The sequence below is a fragment of the Saccopteryx leptura genome, chromosome 8 (genome assembly GCF_036850995.1).
Source record: "Saccopteryx leptura isolate mSacLep1 chromosome 8, mSacLep1_pri_phased_curated, whole genome shotgun sequence".
In the NCBI taxonomy this organism is placed as follows: Eukaryota; Metazoa; Chordata; class Mammalia; order Chiroptera; family Emballonuridae; genus Saccopteryx; species Saccopteryx leptura.
The window spans coordinates 38045317-38072366 of NC_089510.1; the positions used below are offsets into that span (position 1 = coordinate 38045317).

General features: G+C 39.6%; 1 protein-coding gene across 1 annotated transcript in view; it reads right to left on the reverse strand.

Annotated features, from left to right (window-relative positions):
• MORC1 (MORC family CW-type zinc finger 1) overlaps window positions 1-27050 on the reverse strand; it is a 201465-nt gene that overhangs the window by 101165 nt on the left and 73250 nt on the right. Inside the window, exons 9-13 of the mRNA XM_066347035.1 lie at window positions 21804-21929; window positions 9589-9668; window positions 8828-8902; window positions 5686-5749; window positions 1126-1269 (exon numbers count right to left, since the gene is read on the reverse strand). Of these exons, the coding sequence (XP_066203132.1) occupies window positions 1126-1269; window positions 5686-5749; window positions 8828-8902; window positions 9589-9668; window positions 21804-21929 (489 nt within the window). The remainder of the gene's footprint in view (window positions 1-1125; window positions 1270-5685; window positions 5750-8827; window positions 8903-9588; window positions 9669-21803; window positions 21930-27050) is intronic.

Genomic DNA, 27050 nt, shown 5'->3' on the forward strand with positions numbered 1-27050 from the left:
ACTTTAGACCTGGTGCTCATAGGACCAGCAATAAAATCTAAAGCAGAAGATTCTAGGCAGAGGAAATGATAGTGTCAAGGCTGTACGGTAAGAACAAGATTGGGATGTCTGAGAAACAGGAAGTCTGCTGGTGTGAATGGAATGCAGTGAGAGGGTGTGTACAGGTGGGTTGGGGGGTGTCACAGAGCCAAGCGGAGACCAGAGCACTGAAAAACCATAGTAACTACAGGCAGTTCTATTTTACATGCATTGGGGTTTTAAGCAATACAGTAAAAACAAACTTATGTTTTAAAAGATCATCCTTGTTGTTTCCACACAATATAAAAAATATGTATTTACACAACCATCCCTTGTACTAGACTATAAGTCCCTTAGCAAATGGTAACAGTTCTTCACCATCTTGTCTGCAGAGTTTAATACAATGCCTGTCATGCATGATACTGCAGTATAAGTGTTTGTTGAGTGAATGAACATATGGATGAATTGCTAACTCCTTCAGAGTAAAGAAAACAAGATGAAAAAGTTTCCCCTGAGCCATTCTACCGGTCACGGTTGTCTTGTCTGACTCTGTGCTTTCCTCTGGTCTCTTTTCAGGACTCGACATAACTCAGGAAAGCACAGCTTGTGGAGTTTCAGACCACTGGGAAAGCACCAGACTGTATTACTCTGGAATTCAAATAGGCTGGAGAGTGTTAAAAATACACGTTCATGCAAGTAACAGCCTAGAACTCACACGTGAAGGGGTTACACAAAATGTTAACAGGGTTGCTTTAGAAGACTTTAGATTTTTCTTTTCTAAAATTTAATAAGCTTTGCATTATTTTTAAATTGGTAAAATACCAAGAACTTAATTCGAGTAAACGGCACACAGAATGGTAAAGCATCAAGTTGCTCATAAAATGCATTTAAACATTACAAAAGTAAACCTCTTCCTTAGAGCAGGCATATGACTAGACTGGTATTATAAATTAGGCAGATTAATGCCTGTGCGTTGCTGGGAAAGGTGAACAGAGGATATGACACCTGCTCCCATTATGATTAATGACTCATCTAACCCCACAGACAGGATCTTACTGCAACAGCCCTCCCTCCTGCCTGTGCCTCTGCAAACAGAAACATACTTACAATGACTTCAGTTTCAACTGGGGGCCGACTTTCTCGTGCATCTTGATCAAGCGGTTATTACTGTAAATGAACACCCCAGCTTGGCTTCGGTTTTCTACGTTCACTCCAAAGAACAGGCAAAGTGTCCTTGCTTTTTTTAATTCTCTAGCATTGTATTGAGAAAGGATTTTTTAAAGTTTTTATTAAATAAAAGTATACAGTTTACAAAAATATTAATGAAATGCAGAAGACAAATATCAATGGAATTATATATCATATATATAAGATATGCAGGAATACCTAGTGGATACATTCAGTATCTTGTATAACCAAGTATTCAGCATAAACACAATGGCCAATAATTATATCAGTAAAACACAAGCATTCCTTGACTCAAAAACAAGTTTGCCAATTTAAATTTACAAGAATGAGAAAATGTCAAAATAGCTGTAAAATGTTAACTGGTCTTATACATATAATACACTGCAGTACTTTTAAAAAATGATGATTTGACTGTTTTAAAATTCAGGTATTTCCTACACTGGATGTGATTTCTAACTTCCAGTTTGTTCGCAAGACTCCAAATATTCTATATAGATGGACTGTGTCAAAAGGTATTCTTTAATTTTCTTTTTCCAAAATCAAAGGTAAATCAAAGTTAAGCAAGTTTACAAGGGCAATAGATATGATCTCTTATTTTTCTAATTCTGTACTGCTATTAATGTTTTATATGATTTTTTATTTTTATTTTTTGACAGAGACAGAGATAGAGAGAGGGACAGATAGGGACAGATGGACAGACAGACAAGAAGGGAGAGAGATGAGAAGCATTAATTCTTCGTTGTGGAACTTTAGTTGTTCATTGATTGCTTTCTCATATGTGCCTTGACCGGGGGGCTAAAGCAGAGCAAGTGACCCTTTGCTCAAGCCAGTGACCTTGGGTTTAAGCCAGTGACCTTGGACTTCAAGCCAGCAACCTTTAGGCTCAAGCCACAACCATGGGGTCATGTCTATGATCCCACGTTCAAGCCAGCAACACCGCGCTTAAGCTGGTGAGCCCATGCTCAAGCCGGCAACTTCAGGGTTTTGAACCTGGGTCTTCTGTGTCCCAGTCTGATGCTCTATCCACTGTGCTACTGCCTGATTTAGGCACATGACTTTTCTATTAAAAGTACAAAATGGAAATTGAAACAAGCAGCCATAGTAAACAAGAGGCTGTGCTGAGCTATGAAAGTGCCTGGATGTCAGAACCAGAAATATGGACCTGGCTTCAAATACAAGCTTGTCTTTGTAACAATCATGTGACTATGGATGAGTCACTTCAACTCTATATTTCACCTAAAAAATGGAATAACACCTATCTAGCCACATGAATACCCTGAGGACTAAAAGAGATAATGTGATAATGTTAAATATAAGCTTGGAACAGATTAGATGCTTAGAAAATGTTATTTCAGCCCTGGCTGGCTGGCTCAGTGGTAGAGAGTTGGCCCAGCGTGTGTATGTCTCAGGTTTGATTTCCGGTCAAGGCACATAGGAGAATCAACCATCTGCTTCTCTACCCTGTCCCCCTCCCTTCTCTCTCTCTCTCTTTCTCTTCTCCTCCCACAGCCATGGCTCAGTTGGATCAAGTTGGCCCCTGGGTGATGAGGATTGCTCCCATGGCCTCCACTTCAGGCACTAAAGAAATGGCTCCATTGCTAAGCAACGGAGCAACAGCCCCAGATGGGCAGAGCATCGCCCCAGAGGGGAGTTGCTGAGTGGATCCCCACTTCTCACTTAAGAAAAATTTTTTAAATGTTATTTTTCCCCCAAGAATGGTAGAAAATATAATTCTTCCCCTCCACTTATCCTGTAAATCTTTTCAATCCACAAAAACAGCTTTTTCTTTTCAAATTCATAATCATGAGCTATTGCAACTGACTAAGGATACTTTATGGACTGTTTAAATGTATCTATCATCAAAGGACCATGATAAAGTTCTAGCAGTCCATCTATGTGGATATGATAGAGTACATCAGATTTTCTGAGGAAGTTATTAACACGGGTCCATGTTATGTATTTTAAATGCATGTACATGTTGAGTTAAATGTATGTGAATCAAACTTTTTCTCAAAAATGTCTACTCAATAATTAGACTCCCACTCTTTAACAAAAAAGAATACTATGTAAGGAACCCCAGAACAAGTTTTTATAGTATATGATAGCCACATTGTGATATTAAGTGGTGTACTGATTGATTATCTTCAATTCTCTCCCCCCAAAAAAGTATTTTGCCATAAAAATTCCACACCAACTGACATTATTAATAAAATATAGGTTGGTTACATTTCATGTATATCATTGTGACTTCGAACAAGGCATCAACCAGCTTTTTCTTTCTGAAGACATTAAAGAGGCCTTTGGTTTTCAATGAAGATTTTTAAGACATTTATTTAACATTTATTTTGATAAATGCATGATTTCCATTTCAAATTTAAGTTTTGAGGAAAGTAGTGACTATACAGCACATCATGGTTCACAAAAAATAACGCTAGCAATACTTCCCTAAACATTTCTTTCTCAAAGTAAATGCACTTTCAAATTCTGACCTTACTTTAACACCTGAGCTGGACAGCACTTACAAACATAAATGTATAATGGTGACATAATATAGGCTTGCTATATTTACCTTAACTGTATGTAAGTGACCAATTTAATCGAAAGCTTTTCTATCTTAAATTTTAATCAATATGAGAAGAGGGAAGAAACTGGGACCAACTTTCTGAAGTTAAATGACAAAGGACATAGGGAAAGTCAAGTTGTCAGCTGATCCCCTGGAAGGTCCACTGCTTCAGCCAATCAGACACTAATTTTTTACTCTGTATTCAGAAGTTTTTTGGGGTGTTTTTTTTTTTGTATTTTTCTGAAGCTGGAAACGGGGAGAGACAGCCAGACAGACTCCCGCATGCGCCCGACCGGGATCCACCCGGCACGCCCACCAGGGGGCGACGCTCTGCCCACCAGGGGGCGATGCTCTGCCCCTCCGGGGCGTCGCTCCGTTGCAACCAGAGCCACTCCAGCACCTGGGGCAGAGGCCAAGGAGCCATCCCCAACGCCCAGGCCATCTTTGATCCAATGGAACCTCGCTGCAGGAGGGGAAGAGAGAGACAGAGAGGAAGGAGAGGGGGAGGGGTGGAGAAGCAGATGGGCGCTTCTCCTGTGTGCCCTGGCCGGGAATCGAAGAAGTTTTAACATTATGTAAACATATAGGTTGGAGTAAAAGTAGGTTTACAGTTGTTAGTATGGATAATACAATAGTCAATAAATAATCATACAAGAATAAACTGTTTCGAGTACCCACAATTGTAAACTTTTTACTTTTTTATTACCTGTATTTACAGGTAATAGACTAGCATGAAATTTGGCGAGATGAGGAATTTCTAAGAACCTTAGGTTTAAAAGATTGCTTGCAAGAGTATAGGAATATGGAGCAAGCACATATGTGACAATGATATAGTAAATTTTAAAAAATCTTTATGAGGACCATCTTGCAATACAGAGTGGGGCAAAAATAGGTTTACAATTGTGAGCATACAAAACATAGAGTTTATTCTTTTTTTTTTCTTAAAGTAAAAGAGGGGAGATAGACTCCCACCTCTGCTTCAACTAGGGTCCACCTGGCAACCCCCGTCTGGGAGAAATGCTTGAATCAATCAAGCTATTTTTAGTGCCTGAGGTCAATGCTCAGACCAACTGAGCCACTGGCTGTGAAAGGGGAGAGAAGGGGGAGAGGGAGGAGAAAAGAAGCTGATGGTCACTTCTCATGTGTGCCCTGACCAGAAATTGAACCTGGGACGTCTGCACAGCAGGCAAACGCTCTATCCACTGTGCAAACTAGCCATGCCCACAGAGTTTATTCTTGTATTATTATTTATTATTGTATTATTTTCAATATGAACAATTCTAAACCTACTTGTGTCCCACCCACCCTGTATGTGCACATGCAAATATATATATATATATATATTTATGTATGTATTTTTTTTCTTAAGTGAGAAGTGAGGAGGCAGAGAGACAGACTCCCACATGTGCCCTGACTGAGGTCCACTGGGCAAGCCCCCTACCAGGCAGTGCTCTGCTCATCTGGGGCTGTTGCTCCATTGCTTGGCAAATGAGCTATTTTAACACCTAAGGCAAAGACATGGAGCTATCCTCAGCACCCAAGACCAACATGTTCCAACCTAGCCAGGGTTGCTGGAAGGGAAAAGAGAGAGATAAAGGAAAGAGGGAGGGATGAAGAAGCAGATGGTCACTTCTCCTGTGTGCCCTGACCAGGAATCGAACCCAGGAAGTCCATACACCACACTGACGCTCTACCATCAAGCCAAACAGCCAGAGCCACAAATATATATTTTATAAATACTTTACATTGATTATGTTGGTTGGGGGATTTTGATCATATGATGCTTAATGTCATAAGATGTCACCGGCTGAAAAAGAGAGACTATCACAAAAACCACCAAATGTACCTACTCAGAAGTCAGGATTAGCTCTAATATAGCACAGAAGATTCTGCAAAGAGAATATATTGTGTCTTACCTCTGTTTCTCTTTAAGAATCTTACGCTTTTCTTCTATATCTTCCATAGCTTTCTGTAATACATACCAGAGAAGCACATTTGGTTAGGAGAGAAAATTATGCCAGTAAATTAACAAAAGCAGAGATGATATTTATTATCCTGTTATACAAATGTTTCACAAGAGTAACAGTGAGAGGTCACATTGCCTAATGCAATTTTACACAGTAGATACTCAAGAAATACTTGATGAATGACTAAGTTCCAATAGCTAAGACAAACTAAATCCTAGCCCACAGTTCTCCTCTTGCACAAGTCCTGATATCCCCTCTGCCTTCCAGAGAAAAAGCCACTGCTCCCCGTAATGCCACAAAGGTTTTCGCACAAACTTCACAGAAGCATAGAAAAGTCCTTCAGTGTTTCCAGACTCTGGCTTTCATCCGTGAAAATAGAAGATGGTGAATCACATGATCTATCACTAAGGCTTCTTTCAGGGGAAATAAAATTTCTAATTAAAAATTTTTTTCAATAGCCGGAAGAAAATGTAGAGTTCCTGATACTTCTTGAAGTTTCCGTTTAGAGCAGTGGTTCTCAACCTTTCTAATGCCGCGACCCCGCAATACAGTTCCTCATGTGGCGGTGACCTCAAACCAAAAAATAATTTTGGTGGCTACTTCATAACTGTAATTTTGCTACAGTTATGATTCGGAATGTAAATACCTGATATGCATTATGTATTCTCATTGCTTTAGTCGACCCCGCCGGGGTCGCCACCCACAGGCTCAGAACCGCTGATTTAGAGGATATCCCAATATCTGTAAGCCTTTTCCCCCTCAGAGGGCCTCAATACCAGTCTCTTTCTTCTCTTTTAACTTGATGTATTTGGCTCATTTACTAACCCTATTTCTAATACACTCCCTTTAACCAGGCAAGAAAGAAAGTGCATCATTATTTCACAAATAATAGACTTCAAATGTGCTGTCTACCTGATGTAAAAAATGGGCATCTCATTTGATGGGTATACCACTGACTGATCATTATTTTCACTGACTTAAAAAGTAAAAAAAGCCCTGGCTGGTTGGCTCAGTGGTAGAGCATCGGCCTGGCATGCAGAAGTCCCGGGTTCGATTCCCGGCCAGGGCACACAGGAGAAGCACCCATCTGCTTCTCCACCCCTCCTCCTCTCCTTCCTCTCTGTCTCTCTCTTCCCCTCCCTCAGCCAAGGCTCCATTGGAGCAAAGATGGCCCGGGCGCTGGGGATGGCTCCTTGGCCTCTGCCCCAGGCACTAGAGTGGCTCTGGTCGCAACAGAACGACCCCCTGGAGGGGCAGAGCATCGCCCCCTGGTGGGCAGAGTGTCGCCCCCTGGTGGGCGTGCCCGGTCGGGCGCATGCGGGAGTCTGTCTGTCTCTCCCCGTTTCCAGCTTCAGAAAAATACAAAAATTAAAAATTAAAAAAAAAAAATTAAAAAAAAAAAATCAGTTGGTAAGTACTTCATTTCACTTCATATCAACCACTCAACTGCTGAGAGGAACCTAAAAGGTCAAAAGCTGAGGTCGTTCTGCTTTGCTCTCTTCTCTGTGGGAAAGAAACCAGTGTGCGCCAGAGCAACAAGGTGAGCTGGTCAAAGGCTTTCCCTCGTCGTTGGTGCAGTCAGAGCATGAAGCGAAGAGGCAGGGAGAGGTAACAGGTCAAGGCAACAGGAAAGCAAGGTCATGACCCAGTAGAAAGAGTCTGTTTCTCTTGTCTTTCAAATTCATAAAGCCAAGGAAACTGATTTATTTATTTTTTTGTGACAGAGACAGAGAGAGGGACAGAAAGGGACAGACAGACAGGAAGGGAGAAAGATAAAAAGCATCAATTCTTTGTTGCAGCGCGTTAGTTGTTTATTGATTACTTTCTCCTCTGTGCCTTGATGGGGGGGACAGGGGGGTTGGGGGTCGGGGGCTACAGCAGACCGAGTACCCCTTGCTCAAGCCAGCAACCCCTTGCTCAAGCCAGCGACCTTGAGCTCAAGCTGGTGAACCTTGTCCAACAAGATGAGCCCACACTCAAGCCAATGACCTTGGGGTTTCAAACACGGGCCCTCCGCGTCCCATCTGATGCTCTATCCACTGCGCCAATGCCTGGTCAGGCGGGAAACTGATTTTTTTAAGACAAAATAACAAAAGCTTAAACTTTAAATCAAAAGCAAGATACATCTATCTTTAACTTAAAAGAAAAAAATAAATGGAAAAATAAAGAGAGAATTTAGGGAAAATCATTCATAGCTTTGGGGCATTATCATGTGCTAGTCTTTGATTTCATCCACAGTCATGACCATTAGACATGAGAGCTCCTCATCAGACATAACCCTGGCCTTTAAAAGTTGCAGAGCATATCATGAAAAGAATTAATCTATTGAATCCATGAAAGAGGATGAATGAAAGGTGAAGTAAATCCTTTTCCCCCCAAATATCTACTTATCCCTTTGTTTAAAAGCAGATATGGTGTACAATGATTCACCATAGTAGAAAGCTTTGTGCCATATTTTTGGTAAAAGTTAATAAACATACATGTCCTGCAGCAATACTCTTTTTCTCTTAGTTGCCACGCATTATAATTAATAATAATAGTTCTTTATGAACTATCTTACTCTTGGGTATATTGCAAGGATTACAGAGAATGTTTATGAACTGTGTGAGTGCCATATAAGAAAAGATCTTTGTAAGCTGGAAGCACTATTATTAATATTCATGATAACAGCACATAATTCCCAGCACTAGAAAGAAGCACTGCTTATTAGTCTTCTCCCTTCTCCATTTGTTTAGGTCCATAGGGAGCTCTAATTTGAAAAGATAGTTTCAGGAAGACTTGATAAATTAGTTTTTCTGCTAGTTTTTCATTATTTTCTCATATCTCTTTTCATTTTAAAGAAATAAATTGTGATTTTCTTCCCCACTATTCCAAAATTATCCTGTATTTTGTTATCTTTGCTCTTTCTCAGCTGAGTTTTGTCTCCTTTCTCTCCACTCATTTATTCTGTTTACCTGTGTGAAAATCAACTTAATCGTCTGAGCTTGTCTACATTTAAAAGTTCAGTGAGTAAATGATAAGAGACAACTGTGTACAGGAAAAAGCAAAGGACAACTGTTTGCCATTTAAGAAGACTAGCCTATATGTCTTACCTGGGTAGGAGAAGGCAAGGTAGTCCTGTCAGGCTGCTGTACCTCTCTTTGCAAATCTTTCAACATGTATTCAGCTAGAAGTAGAAGCAAGGTAACTATAACACCACGAAATTCTTTCAAGCAATTTTAAGTAAGTTTTCTATATACACATATACATAGCCATGACCAGGGTGAAAGGCTTACAAATAATTATTTCAGAAAATCCTATACTCCTTCCATAGCTCTTACACATTGTGAGTATAGGTAGCTATACCATACTTCCTGTTAGACATGGCAATTTAAAGGGCATACATATATACATACAAATTCAAGAGTCAAGACTGAATGCTCAGCTAACTGAAAACTATCTAAAATCCATAAAATATGAATGTAGAGTTACTTCTCACTCCTGGATCAATGGGAAAGGATAGCTCTGTCTTTATTGTGAGAGAAGCAAATGTGTAGAATATTCCTTTCTTAAAGTGCATGCAACACTAGTATCTAAAATGATCTAAGTTAGCAAGGGTTTCTAAAATAAACCAACCCAGTTCCAAGTTTGGAACTTGGAACTTGGATCATACTTATAATGAATAGCATAATAATTCAACGAAACCAGAGATAAAAAAATGTATTAAAAGTTCCTTAGAGATAGAAACTACATTTAGTTAATTGTGGTCATTTCCACAATGCCTAGAGCAGTATGTATCTTAGAATATGTGCACAATGAAAGGTGTGTAGAATGAATGAACAATAATGAGGTCGGCCATAGGTAAGCAAATACCAGTCTTTACTGCTTCTTCTGCCTTTTTAACTTCATTTTTAAATGCTCCTTTAAAAGCAGACGTGACATACAGATACTTTCTGAAAAGAAAAAAAAAACACCATAAGTCAGATTATCATTTTAAACTATAATACAAGAATAATTTTTAAGAAGACTATACTTTGAAGATACATAATTATTAAGAAAAACTCATAGAGTAAGTTGCACCCAGCTGATAAATCAGAAAACTTTATGCTTAAGAATAAATTCCTTACCTTTTAATACTTGAATATTTTGCTTTTTAAAGGGAACTTCAGGACAGAGATAAGAAAATGTTGGAGATGAAACATGCCAGCGGGAGTAGGTAGATGTTACACTCACCTCCCAGGATCAAACTGAAATTATAACTAAATTATAGAGCAATCAACCCAAATAATCAACTGAAGACTAGCTAAAGGGAAGTCTTATAACCAAAGACTATAGCAGAAGCCACAGCGAGATCACTACAAAGGGTGGAGACGCTAAAAGGACTGGCCCTGCTCCCATGGGTGGCAGCTGAGATTCTGGAGGGATATCTCATCTGCAAAGGTTCACTCTGAGAAGTGTGAGGTCTCAAAATCCCATGTCAGGCTCCCTATCCCAGAGCACCAGACCAGGAAGAAGGGCCTATGTAATATCTGGCTGTGAAAAGCAGCAGGGATTCTGTCTGCCAGGAAGAGAAGGGAGTCTGCTCCAAACACAGGTGCTCTCTTAAAAGGCCAGCACACAAAGTCGCACTCACAGCCACTCATCCTAGGCTCCAAGGAAGGGAGGGCTGAGCAAACTAGAATCGAGTGAGGAGAGACTAAGGTTTGCGGCTTTGGGGAGACAGCTAAAGGTACAGTTGCCACTGCATTGAATCACTCTCCCATACTGAAGATGCCATCTTTCTTGGGTGGAGCACTCCCCTTCATATAGCATCAGCCTGCAGGAAGAAGTAGCTGCACCCTCTGGACTCCGTGTAGACCCAACCTGCAGAGTATGTGCCCTGTTAAGGTGTCAGCTGCCTGGGTCTTCATATAGAGATCCAGGCAGACTCAGAGAGTATCAGTGACTGAATTGTGTGACTTTGAGACAGGGCCATTTTCCCCACTTTCCTGTGAATCTGACTGGCACCTTCCCATCACAGAAGATCCACTAGTTTCATCCTCACAACTCCCAGTGGTTCTCACCCTGCTGATACTGGGCTTTTGGCAGAATCTGGGACAGAGACTTAGTTGTGTAGCTCTAGGATGGGGGCCACATTTCCCTTGCACACAAGACCAGTGAAGAGCCCTCCCTTCACACAGCCAAATCTTGGCCTGTCTAGGCCTGATAAACTCTGTTGACCTCACTCTGACAACTCCTTGAGACCACACCCTACCACAAAAGTGTGGAAGCACACAGCCAATGGCAGCTAGACTTAGTACACCCTGGGACATTTGCTGAATAACCTCAGACAAGCACTGGCACAAAATTTAAACCTGTATCAATCTAGTGAACATTACATGCTCTTACCTGGAAACACTGAGAACATAACTCAACAAGAGGAAGCAGAAGAGGGAGATCTCAAGGTGCCTTGGGAATTTTGCTGACCTTCCCCTGGGACAGGTGCTGGTAAAACCTGGCAATGGTGCACACCGTGGTCCTTCATATGCATACCCAGTGCCAGGAGAGGCAGCCACAAACTGTGGATTGCTTTGTAGGTCCAAATAGGTTGCACAGGGCCAGTCACAGGCAGCATCTAACATTGGCCTGCACTAACATCCCTCCCAAGAGGCCCCAGAACCAACACACCCAGTGGCCAGCAACCAACAACATGAGAGCAGGATCCAACTAGCTTCAAGGTGGCACATCCAAAAGGAGATCTCAGCCGGCACTAAATCCTGCTGAGGTGAATTCTGCTTCATTTGGTCAAGGATGACTCCATAGTCAGTATGCCTGAGGGTGAACTCCACACACAAACAGGCCAACAGAAATCAAGACCCTATTACAACAGAAGGGCCCAGATAACACATATAAAAGAGATGACTAGAGCACTGAGTTGAAGTGATCAAGGAAATTGTGTCACTGGATCCCACAGGACACCTACTAGATGAAGCTACCTACCAAAACTACAAGTCATAGAAGATCTACTTAACAGATAGAAACAAGCACAAATAGGAAGCCAAAATAGGGAGACAAAGAAATATGCCCCAAATGAAAAAATAGAAAAAATATCCAGAGAAAGAGCTAAATGAAATGAAGAGCAACAAGTTACCAGATATACAGTTCAAAAAAATGGTCATAAGGAGGCTCAGAAAACTTAAAAATTTCAACAGAGACAGAAAGAATAAACAAGAACATAGAAATGATAAAACAAAACAAAACAAAACAAAACCAGGCCTGACCAGGTGGTGGCGCAATGGACAGAGCGTTGGACTGGGAAATAGAGGCCCCAGGTTCGAAACTCCAAGGTCACTGACTTGAGCGTGGGCTCATCTGGCTTGAGCACAATGTTGCTGGCTTGAGCATGGGATTATAGACGTGACCCCATGGTCACTAGCTTGAGCCCAAAGGTCACTGACTTAGCAAGGGGTGACTCTCTCTGCTGTATCCCCCCCTAGTCAAGGCACATATGAGAAAACAATCAGTGTACAACTAAGGTGCCGCAATGAAGAATTAATGCTTCTCATCTCTCTCCCTTCCTGCCTGTCTGTCCCTATCTGTCTCTCCCTCTGACTCTCTGTCTCTGTCAAAAAAATAAAACAAAGTGAAATAATAAAAAAAAAACCAGGCAGAAATATAGAATACAATATCTTATATGAAGAATACACTAGGGAGAATAAACAGTAGGTTTGATGAAGAAGAGAGTCAAATCCATTTGGAAGACAGGGTACCAAAAAACATCCAATCAGAACATTAAAATGAAAAAATATTTTTAAAAACTGATGATAGTTATAGGAGCCTTTGGGACAAAATCAAGCATAACAACATCTGCATCATACAAGTACCAAAAGGAGGAGAGATAGAGCAAGGAATTGAGAACTTATTTCAAGAAAAAAATAACTGAAAACTTCCTTAACCTGGTGAAGAAAAAAAGACACACAAGTCAGGAAACACAGTGAGTCCTGAACAAGATGAAACTAAACAGGCCCACACCAAGATACATAATAATTAAAATGGCAAAGGCTAAAGACAAAGAGAGAATCTTAAAATCAGAAAGAGAACAACAGTTAATTACCTGCAAGCTCCTGTTAGCTTGTCAGATTTCTCAACAGAGACATTTCAGACCAAAAGGGCTGGCTGGGCACGAAATTTTCAAAGCAATGAAAAGAAAGAACCTATGACAAAGATTATTTACCCAGCAAAGCTATCATTTAAAATTAAAGGAGAAATAAAGAGCTTCTCAGACAAGAAAAAGCTAGACGAGTTTCATACAACCAAACCAGCATGAAAAGACATGTTAAAAGGCTCCCTTTAAGAAGTAGAAGGAGGAGGAAAAGAAAAAGAATAGAAGAACATAGTTAAAAGAATAAAATGGTAATAAATATGTAGTACCTATCAATAATCACTTCAAATGTAAGTGGCTTAAATGCTCCAATCAAAAGATATAGGGTATCTGAATGGATAATAAAACAAGACACACATCATACTGTCTACAATAGACCCACCTCAGAAGAAAAGATAAAGTAAAAGGATGGAAAAAGATATTTCATGAAAAGGAAAGGGGAAAAAGCTGGGGTAGCTGTAGCTATCTGACAAAACAGACTTCAATGCAAAAGCACTAGTAAGAGATAAAAAAGGGGCACTTGATACTGATAAAAGGAGCAATCCAACAAGAAAATATAGGCCCTGGCCGGTTGGCTCAGCGGTAGAGCGTCGGCCTGGTGTGCGGGGGACCCGGGTTCGATTCCCGGCCAGGGCACATAGGAGAAGCGCCCATTTGCTTCTCCACCCCCCCTCCTTCCTCTCTGTCTCTCTCTTCCCCTCCTGCAGCCAAGGCTCCATTGGAGCAAAGATGGCCCGGGCGCTGGGGATGGCCCCTTGGCCTCTGCCCCAGGCGCTAGAGTGGCTCTGGTCCTGGCAGAGCGATGCCCCGGAGGGGCAGAGCATCGCCCCCTGGTGGGCAGAGCATTGCCCCTGGTGGGCATGCCGGGTGGATCCCGGTCGGGCGCATGCAGGAGTCTGTCTGACTGTCTCTCCCCGTTTCCAGCTTCAGAAAAATACAAAAAAAAAAAAAAAAAGAAAATATAACCCTTGTAAAAATTCATGCACTCATACAGAAGCACCTAAATACATAAAGGAAATTTTGATGAACATGAAGGCAGAGAGTGACAGTAACACAGCCACAGTAGGGGATTTTAACACCCTGCTAACATCAATGGATAGATCTTTCAGAGAGAAAATCAACAAGGAAATAGCGGCCTTTAATGTAACAGTAGATTAGATGAATTTAATTGATATCTTCAGAGCATTTGACTCCAAAGCAGCAGAATATACATTCTTTTCAAGAGCACATGGCACATTTTCTAGGATAACCCACATGTTAGGACACAAAACAAGTCTTAATAAATTTAAGATCAAAATAGTATCAAGCATCTGCTCTGATCATAATAGTACAATATAAAACTAGAAATCAATCACATGAAAATAATTAAAAAATACACAGACATGAAGACTAAACAATGAATGAATTAACAATGAGACTAAGGAACAAATAGAAAGACACTGTGAAACAAATGAAAATAAGAACAGAACTAAAAATCTATGGGATACAACATAAGCAATCCTAAGAGGGAAATCATATAGCATTACAGACCTAACTCAAGAAACAAGAATATGCTCAAACAACCTCATATTGTACTGAAAGGAACTAGAGAAAGAACAACAAACAAAACCCAAAGTGAGAAGAAAGGAATTAATAATAAAGATCAGAACAGAAATAAACAAAATAGAGTCTATGAAACAATATAAAAGTTCAATGAAACCAGCTGCTGGTTCTTTGAAAAGATAAACTAGATTAACAAACCTTTAGACTCATCAAAAAGAGGGGGGGAGGGATCCAAATAAATAAAATCAGAAATGACCGAGAAGAAACGATTGATACCAAAAAATTAAAATGGATTATAAATATAAATAAAAATATAAAAAACAATATATGCCAACAAATTTGGACAACCTAGAAAAAATGGATAAATTCCTATAAACATAATCTTCCAAAAATTAATCAGAGAGAATCACAGAATCTGAACAGACAGATTACACTAGTGAAACTGAATCAGTAATTTTAAAACTCCCAAGAAACAAATGTCTTGGACCAGATGGCTTCACAGGTGAATTTTACCAAACATTCAAAGAACAAGTCACATTTATCTTTCTCAAACTATACCAAAAAAAGATCAAAAGGAGGAAGACTCCTAAGCTTATTGAACAAGGCCAGCATTATCTTAATTCCAAAACCAGATAAAGACACAAAGAAGAAAGAAAATTATAGGCCAATATCCCTAATGAACACAGATGCTAATCCTCAAAACTATGTTAGCAAACTGGATCCAGCAATACTTTAAAAAGATCATACACCATAATCAAACAGAATTTATCCTGGGGATGTAAAGTTGGTACAATATCCTCAAATAAATCAACATGATACAGTATATAAACAAAATGAAAGATAAAAAATCATATGATCATATGAATAGATGCTGAAAAAAATCTTTTTATAAAATTCAACAACCATTTTTTTTTCTTTCTTAAGTGAGAAGTGGGGAGGCAGAAAGACAGACTCCCACATGTGCCCAGACCAGGATCCACTCAGCAAGCCCCTTATCAGGGATGCTCTGCTCATCTGGGGCCATTGCTCCATTGCTTGACAACTGAGCTATTTTAGCACCTGAGGTGAGGCCATAGAGCCTTAGTGCCTGGAGCCAACTTGCTCCAACTGAGCCATGGCTGCAGGAAGGGAAGAGAGAGATAGAGAGAGAAGGGAAAGGGAGAGGGGTGGAAAATCAGATGGTTGCTTCTCTATGTGCCCTGACTGGGAATCAAACCTGGGATATCCACAGGCTGGGTCAATGCTTTACTACTAAGCCAACCACTCAGGGACAGCATTCATTTACAATGAAAACTCTCAGCCAAGTGGGAATAGAGAAAACATACCTCAACCTAAGAAAAACCATATATGACAGACCCACAACCAACATCATACTCAACGGGGAAAATCTACAATCATTTCCCTTAAGATCAGGAACAGTGCAGGGATGCCTGATATCACCATTCTTATTCAATATAGTACTGGAAGTCCCAGCCACCGCACTCAAGAACAAGAAGAAATCAAAGGCATCCAAATTGGAAAAAAAGAAGTAAAACTGTCATCATTTGCAGATGACATGATACTATATATAGAGAACCCTAAAGATTAGACAAAAAAAGTACTAGAACTGATAAATTCAGTAAACTAGCAGGATATAAAATAAATTATCCAGTAATCAGTTGCATTTTCACACATCAATAATGATCTATCAGAAGGGAAATTAAGAAAACATTATTCACAGTTGCTTCAAAACTAGTATTATTCACAGTTGCTTCAAAACTAGGTATTTACCTAATAATAAATTTAACCAAGGATGTAAAAGACTTGTACTCATAAAATTATTAGACACTGAAGAAAGAATCTGAAGATGATACAAAGAAGTGGAAACATACACTGTGTTCATGGGTAGGAAGAATTAACATCATTAAAATGTCCATACAGCCCAAAGCAATCTATAGATTCCACACAATTCCTATCAAGATACCAATGGTGTATTTCACAGAACTAGAATAAATATTCCAAAAATTTATATGGAACCACAAAGGATGCTGCATACCCACAGGAATCTTGAGAAAGAAGAATAAAGTTGAAGGAATCACACTACCTGATCTCAAACTAACTACAAGGTAATAATAAAACACCATGGTACTAGCTTAAAAACATATAGATCAGTGGAACAGAATAAAGAGCCTAGAAATAAACCCATGCCTTTATGGTCAATTAATATTCGATAAAGGAGGCAAAAACATACAATGGGCTAAAGATAATGTATTCAATAAACAGTGTTAGGAAAAATGAACAAATACATGCCAAAAAATGGAAACTGTACCACCTTTTTACACCATACACAAGAATAAACTCAAAATGGAGTCAAGATTTAAATGTTAGACTCAATACAATAAAACTTCTAGAAGGAAACATAGACAGTAAAATCTTGGACATTTCTTGTAGCAATATATCTTCTCAGGCAAGGGAAACAAAAGAAAAAAATAAACACATTAGACTACATAAAACTAAGAAGTCAACAAAATGAAAAGATGACCCACTAAAGGGGAGAATGTACTCAACAATATAGATCTAATAAGGGGTTAGTTAATATGCATAATTTTAAAAGAACTTATAAACCTCAAGACCAAAAAAACAATCCAATTTAAAAATAGGCAAAAGACCTGAATAGATACTTCTTAAACAGGACAGTTAGCCAATAGACATGAAAAGATGCTCAATGTCAGTAATCACCTGAGAAACGCAAATTAAAACCACAATGAGATATCACCCCAAACCTGTCAGAATGGCTCTCAGCAATAAATCAACAAACAACGAGTGTAAGTGAGGGTGTGGAGAAAAGCGAACACTTGTGCACTATTGGTAGGAATGCAGACTGGTGCAGCTTCTTTGGAAAGCAGAATGGAGTTACGTCAAAAAATTAAAAATGTAACTGCCGTATGACCCAGGATTCCACTTCTGGGAATATATCCAAAGAAACCCAAAACACTGATTTGAAAAAGCATATGCACTCTTATGTTCATTGCAGCGTTATTTACAATAGCCAAGATCTGGAAAAGCCCATCAGTAGATGAGTGGATAAAAAAGCTGTGGCAATTTACACAATGGAATACCACTCAGCCTTAAAAATAAATTTTACCTTTTGTGTCAGCATGAATGGACCTGAAGATCATTATGCTAACTGAAATAAGCCAATGAGAGAAAGAAAAGTACCATATGATTTCACATATATGTGGAATCTAATGAACAGAATAAACAAATGAAATAGAGACAGACTCATAGACAGAGAAGAGACACAGCTGCCAGAGTGGAAGGGGTTCAGGGAGCTAGAAGAAAAAAGTGAAGGGATTAAGCAAAGAAAAATAAATTCATAGACACCTATAACAGTACGGTGATTACCAAAGTAAAAGGGGGTTGGGGAGAAGTCGAAGAAGGCCAAAGGGGATAAATGGAAATGAAAGGAGATTTGATTGGAGTTGTGAACACACGATACAATACACATATGATGTATTACAGAATTGTACATCTGAAACCTATGTAATATTAACCAATGTCACCACAATTCCAAAAAATTTAAAAATAATAAAGTAGTTATTTCTGAAAAAAAATTTTTTAAAGGAAATCTCTGCCCACACAAATGTTCATTATACATATATAAATAGGACAATGTCAACATGATTTTTATAACCAATGTCATCCCAATAAATTCAATAAAATTTCTTAAAAATCAAGTTTTTATTTCTTGGTTAAAAACATGGACCAGAAGCTTTCTCTGAGCCTCAAAATGGCATGATACTATTGTGTATTACTATGTTTTGAGCAGCACACCTAGAGCAGGACTTAGAGGTGCGATGTGGAAAAGAACACGGGAGTCCACACGGGAGCTGTGGCTTCTCTTCTGGGATGAGCTCATGATTTTCCACATTCACATTATGTGCTCTAAATATTTAAACTTTAGCCAGTGGTTTAAAATAATAACCAAACATTACAGCACCAATTGGTATTAAACTAAAAACGTACTTTTATTTTTTTTTTAATTTAGAAAATTAAATTTAATGGAGTGACACTGATCAATAAGAATACATAGGCTTCAGGTAAACAGTTCTATAGCATTTGAACTGTGGATTATGCTGTGTACCTCTCACCCACAATCAAATCACTTTCAATCACTGTATATTTGTCCCCCTTTACTCCCTCTCCCCACCTCCTCCCCCAAAGCCCCCTAACCCTGATAACCACTTCACTTTTATCTATGTCCATGAGTTTCAGTTCTATTTCCCACCTATTTGTAAAATCATATAGCGCTTAGCTGTTTCTGATTTACTTATTTTACTCAGTATAATGTTCTCACGATCCATTCATGTTGTTGTAAACGACAGTATGGTATCATTTCTTATGGCTCATTAGTATTCCATTGTATATATGTACCATATCTTGTTTATTCAATCCTCTATCAAAGGACACTATGGTTGTTTCTATGTCTTGGTCATCATGAATAATGCTGCAATGAACATGGGAGATGCATGTGTCTTTACGTACCAATATTTTTGAGTTTTGGAAGTAGATAGCCAGTAGAGGGATTGCTGGGTCATACTGTAGTTCTATTCTTAATTTCTTGAGGAACCACCATACTTTCTTCCATAATGGTTATACTAGTTTGCATTCCCATCAGCAGTGAATGAGAGTTCCTTTTTCTCCACAGCTTCTCCAACACTTGTTATTGTTTGTCCTGTTGACAATCTAACAGGTGGGAGGTGGTATATCTCATTGTAGTTTTGATTTGAATTTCTTGAATAGCTAGCAAAGATGAGCATCTTTTCATGTATCTGTTGGCCATTTGTATGTCTTCTTGGGAGAAGTATCTGTTCAGGTTCTTTCCCCATTTTTTAATTGGGTTGTTTGCTTGTTTGTTGCTGAGCTTTGTGAGTTCTTTATATATTTTGGATATTAACCCCTTAACAGAGCTGTTCTTTGCAAATATTATCTCCCATTTGGTTGGCTGCCTATTTGTTTTGTTGCCAGTTTCTTTTGCTGTGCAGAAGCTTTTTAGTTTGACAGAGTTCCATTCATTTATTTTTGCCTTTACTTCCCTTGACTTTGGGGTCAAATTCATGATAACTTTCTTACAAAGAAAAATTTCTATGCAACCACTCCATTATCAAAGTTTCTGGGTAATATACATAACCTTCTAACCCAGATCACTGATAGTGGATTAACTGTTTCTCAAGTAACATAGCTATATATTAACCTGCTTGTATTTATAAACAAATAATATTTAAGACTCCAAGAAGTAGAGACTTATAAAATATTTAAATTGAAAGAGATCTTAGAAATCACCTAGCTGAAATTCATCCAAAAAAATAATAATGCCTTCAATAATCTAGACAAGGCAAACTTGTCTTCATCTTGGATGGGAGGGCCTTCCACTACTAAAGATTATGAACTTCATTAATCTCATGCCACACCACAGGCATCTCTGAGCTGCTGTACCTCAGGCCAGGTGGGTCAGGGGAAACTAAATACGCTATCCTGGTCACAATGGATTTCATAATCTGGACATTACATCTAGAAACTAGACCAGAGACAGACTGGTGTGCAACTGAGGGAAAATGTGTGAGCAGTCAAACCCTGTGATATGTCTTGTTCTCCAATTCTGTCCAATAGAAAAGTTTTGAATTTGGGAACAAATAGGCAGATTTACAGAGAAGTCTCAGGGTTAATATTTCATTTTTCAAAATTTCATATAAAAAACAATCAGAAATAAAAAATAAAGCTTTTGAAGAATCCACTGATGTGTGGTCAAGGAATACAATTAAGAGATCTATAATTTTTTTTATGTGCCTTGACCGCGGGCCTTTAGCAGACCAAGTAACCCCTTGCTTGAGCCAGCGACGTTGGGCTCAAGCTGGTGAGCTTTTAGCTCAAACCAGATGAGCCCTTGCTCAAGTTGGCGACCTCGGGGTCTCGAACCTGGGTCTTCCGCATCCCAGTCCGACGCTCTATCCACTGCGCCACCTCCTGGTCAGACTAGATCTATAATTTTTAATATTAACATTGATATGAGTATTTGCAAGGCCCAGGACATCATCTCCTTCATGAAAATAAAACAGCATAACAAATGTAGGTCTAGTATAAAGATTTAGTGTAGTATAGGGTAAGAGCATGGTATTTGAATTGGTAAAAAATTTGAAATCAGAAAATTTGAGCTCTTGTCTGGTTGTGACATTTCTTTATCTCTAAAAATGGTGCTGATAAAACATAACCCACAGGGTCACTTCAAAAGTCAAAGTAATGCATGCAAAAAGGCTTATATAGAGATAATGTACAAGCATTAAGTGTTTCTCCCAATAGATATTAAACTCCTCCAAACTAGGACTAAGCAGGGGTCCCCAAACTTTTTACACAGAGGGCCAGTTCACTGTCCCTCAGACCGTTGGAGGGCCGCCACATACAGTGCTCCTCTCACTGACCACCAATGAAAGAGGTGCCCCTTCCGGAAGTGCGGTGGGGGGCTGGATAAATGGTCTCAGGGGGCCTCATGCGGCCTGCGGGCCGTAGTTTGGGGATGCCTGTTAAGGCTTTGTACCTAGCACAACCTCAAGCTCACAAAAGACTTTGATAATAGTTAGTGAGTAAGTGAATGAGCACCCAGAAACCCCACACACAAAGAACGATTATTCTGTTGCGTGTATAGTTGGTCAAGACAAGTTTTATAATATGCAAATGTCAGCTTAAAAAAAGTTTATGTTGGTACAAACTTCCAGTTATAAAAATAAGTCATGGTGATGTAATGTACACTAACGGTAACAATAGTTAAATTACATATTTGGAAGTTGCTAAGACAGATCTTAAAAGTTCTCATCACAAGAAAAAATTTTGTGACTATATGGCAATAGATGTTAATCAGATTTATTGTGGTAATAAAAATGTTTATGATAAAAGATAAATAAAATATAAATGAAAGAAATATGTATTAATAAATCTATTCATTTTATATGTAAAATGTATATACACATAGAAGTTCATGATACAATAGCTCAAATACGTTAAAGTTAACAAAAATTTTAAATGAACTGTGATGTTTTTTATTAATGGAAACTATCACAAGCAAAGCACTTAAGATTCACTCAAGTACAAGACAGATTCTTACTTGAGGTGATTATCTAACTTAGAGAGTTCATGACAGTATTTTGCTATCATAGCCAAATATTCGTTACCCATGATTACTCTTTAGCGAACTTTCCAGAATGCAGTTTAAATTTAATTTATAATCATAAAAATCTTACCATCAAACTTTAAAATCTTGCTATCAAATTATAAAAGTCTTGCTAACCAAATCACTTTGACAATTGTGTAAAAGAAGGCACATTCATTTTATAAATTAAAACTATTTGAAGATAATTAGAGAGAGTTGTCTCACCTGGGTGTATAGAGGCAATGGCATAGGTGCTTTGTTTTAACTCTTTTGGCCTGAATAAATATTCTCATCCGAGGATCAAAATACAGGACAGAGGTATAGGCTCTGAATGACCATCTCTCTGGGAAACTAGAATAGAAAAAAGCAAAGTCCACAGTTGTAGAGGATGCAATAGCGATGTGTCTTTCAGAAGAAAAAAACATGAGACTCTCACGTTACGACGGTTTCTACCGGCAGCCGCAGGAACTTTTCTTCTAAACCCAGCGGCGCAGCGAACATCAGCAAATCTTATACCACTCACTTCATTCAGGCGGCCTCTTTACCAATAAGCAGTTGAACATGAATGTTAGGTTTTATTTTTCTTCTCATATGTAATTAAAAGACAACTGAGTGATTAAAGTAACGTAGTAACAACAAAAAAGCAGGCCTCTAAGTACAAGGGCCGACATGAGTAGCCTGCACCTTAATTAGAACTGAACGTTAGTGGGCAAGTAACTGATTCTAAGTAGACTTACATCAGCAATTGGAGAACACTTTCCATTAAAGCTATTATTGTCCCAGAAGGACGAAACCAAGCCAAATAAATAGAACAATCCCCCTGCTCCAATGTAACAAAAAGAATCTAGGCCTGCACAAATTAAAGTATTGATATTTCCATGAAATTACTGCAGAGAAATACAACGAAAATGTTTCATTTTCTTTGAAATTTATGAGCCAGGAACTTCATTCTCTAAGTGCAATGATTATTAAAATAAGTGTTTACATCCATCTGAAGGGAGGAGCTGAATGATGTGATGAGTGGAAAAGAGGGGAAATGAGAAAAACAAAGGATAGGAAGGCAATAACATGCGAGCGAACAATGTAAAACAGCCTGTGTTGAGAAATCTCCGTGCTGCTGCATACTAACACCAGGGAGCTTCTGCGTTATAGTCCTTTTATAAACCGTAGATCTTCTCTAATTAGACAAGGAATAAAGGTAAAAAACAAGCCCAGCCATACAGTAGAAGTAATGTTCTTTATCTGTTGGGTCCCAAAAAAGGCCCCAGTGAAGGGCTTACAAGGCCAAACAGAAATCAGGGAGCAGTAAACTCATCATCTTACAATCCTCCCTCAGTCCAGCGGGAGACAAAGAAGATGGAAAGGAAGCATGAAACCAGTCCAGGGGGGACTGATGGATGCGGTCACACCACTGCCAGCTACTCCCTAGGAAAGGACAGAGCGCCAAAGAATTTACGTAAATGAAGATGAAGCCCGTAAGAAATTCAAGGATTTCCTGCTTGGTTGTTAAGTTCCTTCAAGCAGGATCTGAAGTTCATTAAAAATCCAGGAAATTTCTTTGAATTGTTTAAAAAGAAAGTTATTTGAAATAAGCCTTGAGTAGAGAAGTTCCCAGTATAAGTTATTTTTAAAAAAGTATCTAGTCCGTGGCTATTACTCTATGAATACTAATGTATTTTTACTGCGACAGGAGAGGCTGACGGCATTTGGGCACAACAGCACAATAATGTGGGTGACTTCAGGGCACCAGGCGCTGTGCAAGCAACCAAGTCCTCATCTGTTAAAAGGAAAAAAAAAATAGACACCTTGGGACACTATAAGCATTGCATTTTGAGGGCTTCTGACATTATTCAAATGCTTTGTGGATCTCCTGGTTTTTGAAATGGTCCTTCGACTGTAGCTCTTTCTTCTGACTGTCCTTAAAGCAAACACAGCTCTGTCATTTGAAGGTAAAAGTCGAAAGTAATTCAGAACCAAGGTTGAGAATTTGAGAAATATAGTGAGAGATCAAATTGGGTTAGATGAGTTTTAGTTAAAAAAAAATATTATACAAGTCAAAACAAGGACACTAATATTTCTACCTCTTGATAGGTAATTTTTAACTCACTGAATAAATATTTATTGCTAAATATTCATAGCATGTGTGTTGAGAATTCTTAAGACCTCCTCTATGTTAGATTTGTTGGAAGGTCTCACAGGACTTATCATATAATTGTACTCCTGACTAAGATTTATCATAGTGAGGTAGTCAGGATATACAGGGATCAAAAGGGGAAAAGACAGGTGGAGCCTGGAGAAATCCACGTGCAGCTTTCATATGGTCTCTCTTCTCATGACAAGTCGCACAGAACATACTCTTCCCCAGCTATGAAAGTACAGGAACATGTATGTGAGGTTTCTGCAAACGAAGCCCATTAGCGACTCAGCACCAAATGTTTTTATTGGAGGGCTAGTCGCATAAGCATCCTCTGCCTCCCAGAAAGAAAGTCAGTTTTCAGTATAAACCATATTGTTTGCATAGTCTGGATACACTGTGTCACCCTTCTCTGTTGGGGAAAGGTTTATATCAGTGTAGGGGACTGTTTCATCCAGGTCCCAGAAGCCAGCCAAAAACCAACCTTTGCAAGCAAGACTTACAGTGAATAAATAGAAGAAGCCTTTTATGTTAACTCTTTTCTACACATGCCTACTTTTGAAAGTTCCTACTTATTTGTAACAAACAGAATGGCAATGCCTCTTTTGCCACTTGATACCTATGATAAAAAGAGAGTGAAATATATAATCTATATAAGAAATGGGCCACCCAATATAACTTTCAAACTCCTTTATACGATGTAGATCTTTCTTGATCTGGTCCCCACTTAACTACCCAGCTTTGTCTCTTACCAGCTTCTGTCTAACCATTTAGGTCCACTCACGGTTCTTCAGATATGGGATTATGTTTTCTTATTTCCAAGCCTAGGAACATTCAGTCTTTTGGCTGTTTTCAGTTGGCTCCTTTTCACCCATAAGAATGCAACCCAGGTCCTGGCCAGTTTGCACAGTGGATAGAGCATGGCCCAGCATTTGGACATCCTGGGTTTGATTCCTGGTAAGTGTACACATGAGAAGCGACCATCTGCTTTTCCACTCTTCTCTCTCCCCTTTCTCTCTCGCTTCCCCTCTCACAGCTAGTGGCTCAATTGGTTCAAGCATCTGCCCCAGGCCCTGAGAATAGTTTGGTTGGCCTGAGCATCGGCCTTAGGAGCTGAGGATAGCTTGGTTGATTCGAGCATCAGCCTCAGACGGGGGTTGGTGGGTGGATCCCGGTCAGGGTATATGTGGGAATCTCCTCTCTCACTTAAAAAAAAAAGAAAGAAAGAAAAAGAAAAAAAGGGATACAACTCAAAATCTTACGTCCTCTCGCAGCCTTCCCTTACTGCATGTTTGGGTAAATCACTCTCCTCACGTTTGGGTAAATCTCCCCCTCTTCTTTCGTATCTCCGCACATAGCAATTGTCACTAGGTGGTATCACTGTCTGTTTGTTTATCTCTATCCCCATCAAGCTATTAATTCCATGAGGCTAGCATCCTCATCAACAAATACTTGTTAAATAAATGGTAATTATTTAGCATTCCCGTGGCTTAATTTAAAATGAACAACATGGAGTTTCTTATGTAAGAAAGATTTTTAACAATTGATCATCTTCAATGACAATGCTATCAGTCTTTATAAATAGAGCCATTCACTTGGGAAACTGGCTACAAATGTACTGAGTAATCAGAGTATCTTCAGAAGATCTAGGGAAAAAATATTCTTGTTCTCTACCCATCAGGAACGGCTTCACATCTTTTTCAAAACGTGGTCTTCTCTTGTTTCCTCCTAAATGTCTCTTTTCTGTCTTACACTTGCCAGAAATTTCCATATTTTTTCTTTACCTCTCTTTCTATCTATTTAACTGGCTATAATAAACTAAGAACAAAAGAGAGGAACAAGCTTAACACACATACACACACACACACACACACACACACACACACATGCTCACGCAACACCAGATGCACACGGAGTCACATGACAGATACGGGGAAGGAGGAGAGTATTTTAAGGCAGAAACTGCCTCAATAGTCTGTGGAATATACAGAAAGAGGTGGAGATGCTTTTTGTCATTTGCTCAGCAAGAGGTATTCTTAAAAATCTCTACTTCACCTCCAGCTGTGGCTGTGGCCCTTCATGGCACTTTCTCCCAATCTATCAATGTTGTTCTGCTACTGGTTTGTTTGGGGTGTTTTTTGATTGATTGATTGATTGATTTTAGGGAGAGAGGAAGGGGAAGAGAGGCAGAAACATCCATCTGTTTCAATATGTGCCCTGACTAGGGATCGAACCTGCAACCTTTGCATATCAGGACGTAGCTCTAATGTACTCAGCTACCCGGTCAGGGCTGGTCTGCTACTGTTTTAAGTGTTTCTCTGTAAGTGTCATACCATGGGTGGACTCTGTGTTGTGGTCAGAAAACTGTGTTAAGAACAGGAGAGGAGCCAGAATGTGGGGTCCCATAGCCAATGTCATTATCTCCTTTATCTACCAATTCAGATTCCCTGTGGCTGGAGTCTGAGAAAGTGAAGTTTTCAAAGCTACTCAAGTGATTCCTTCAGGTCTGCTGGTTTGGAGAACCACTGCCTGTAGACCTAGCAGACAGGGTGGTATGTGAGGCAGGTGGTATGCAGGAAACAGGGGAGCGGAACAGTCTCTCACAGGTGTTTAGACCTACGACACCCTCAACATTTATCCACGCTGGGCACACAGAAAACAGACTCCCATTCAGCCCAACCACTGAGGTCCGCGATTGAAAAAATGCCTCTAAACTCCAGGCACTAGACCAAATTAGATCCTTTCTGGAATACTCTAAAATGCCCTATTTTTACTCATGAAATTACTGTATATTATTACAAAAATTGTTTTCTAAATTTATTGTGGCCTGACTAGGCAGTGGCGCAGTGGATAGAGCGTCGGACTGGGATGTGGAAGGACCCAGGTTCAAGACCCTGAGGTCGCCAGCTTGAGTGCGGGCTCATCTGGTTTGAACAAAGCTCACCAGCTTGGACCCAAGGTCGCTGGCTCGAGCAAGGGCCAGCTACTCGGTCTGCTGTAGCCCCACGGTCAAGGCACATATGAGAAAACAATCGATGAACAACTAAGGTGTTGGAACAAAAAACTAATGATTGGCCCTGGCCGGTTGGCTCAGTGGTAGAGCATCGGCCTGGCGTGCAGAAGTTCCGGGTTCGATTCCCGGCCAGGGCACACAGGAGAGGTGCCCATCTGCCTCTCCATCCCACCCCTCTCCTTCCTCTCTGTCTCTCTCTTCCCCTCCTGCAGCGAGGCTCCATTGGAGCAAAGATGGTCCAGGCGCTGGGGATGGCTCCTTGGCCTCTGCCCCAGGCACTAGAGTGGCTCTGGTCGCAACAGAGTGACGCCCCGGAGGGGCAGAG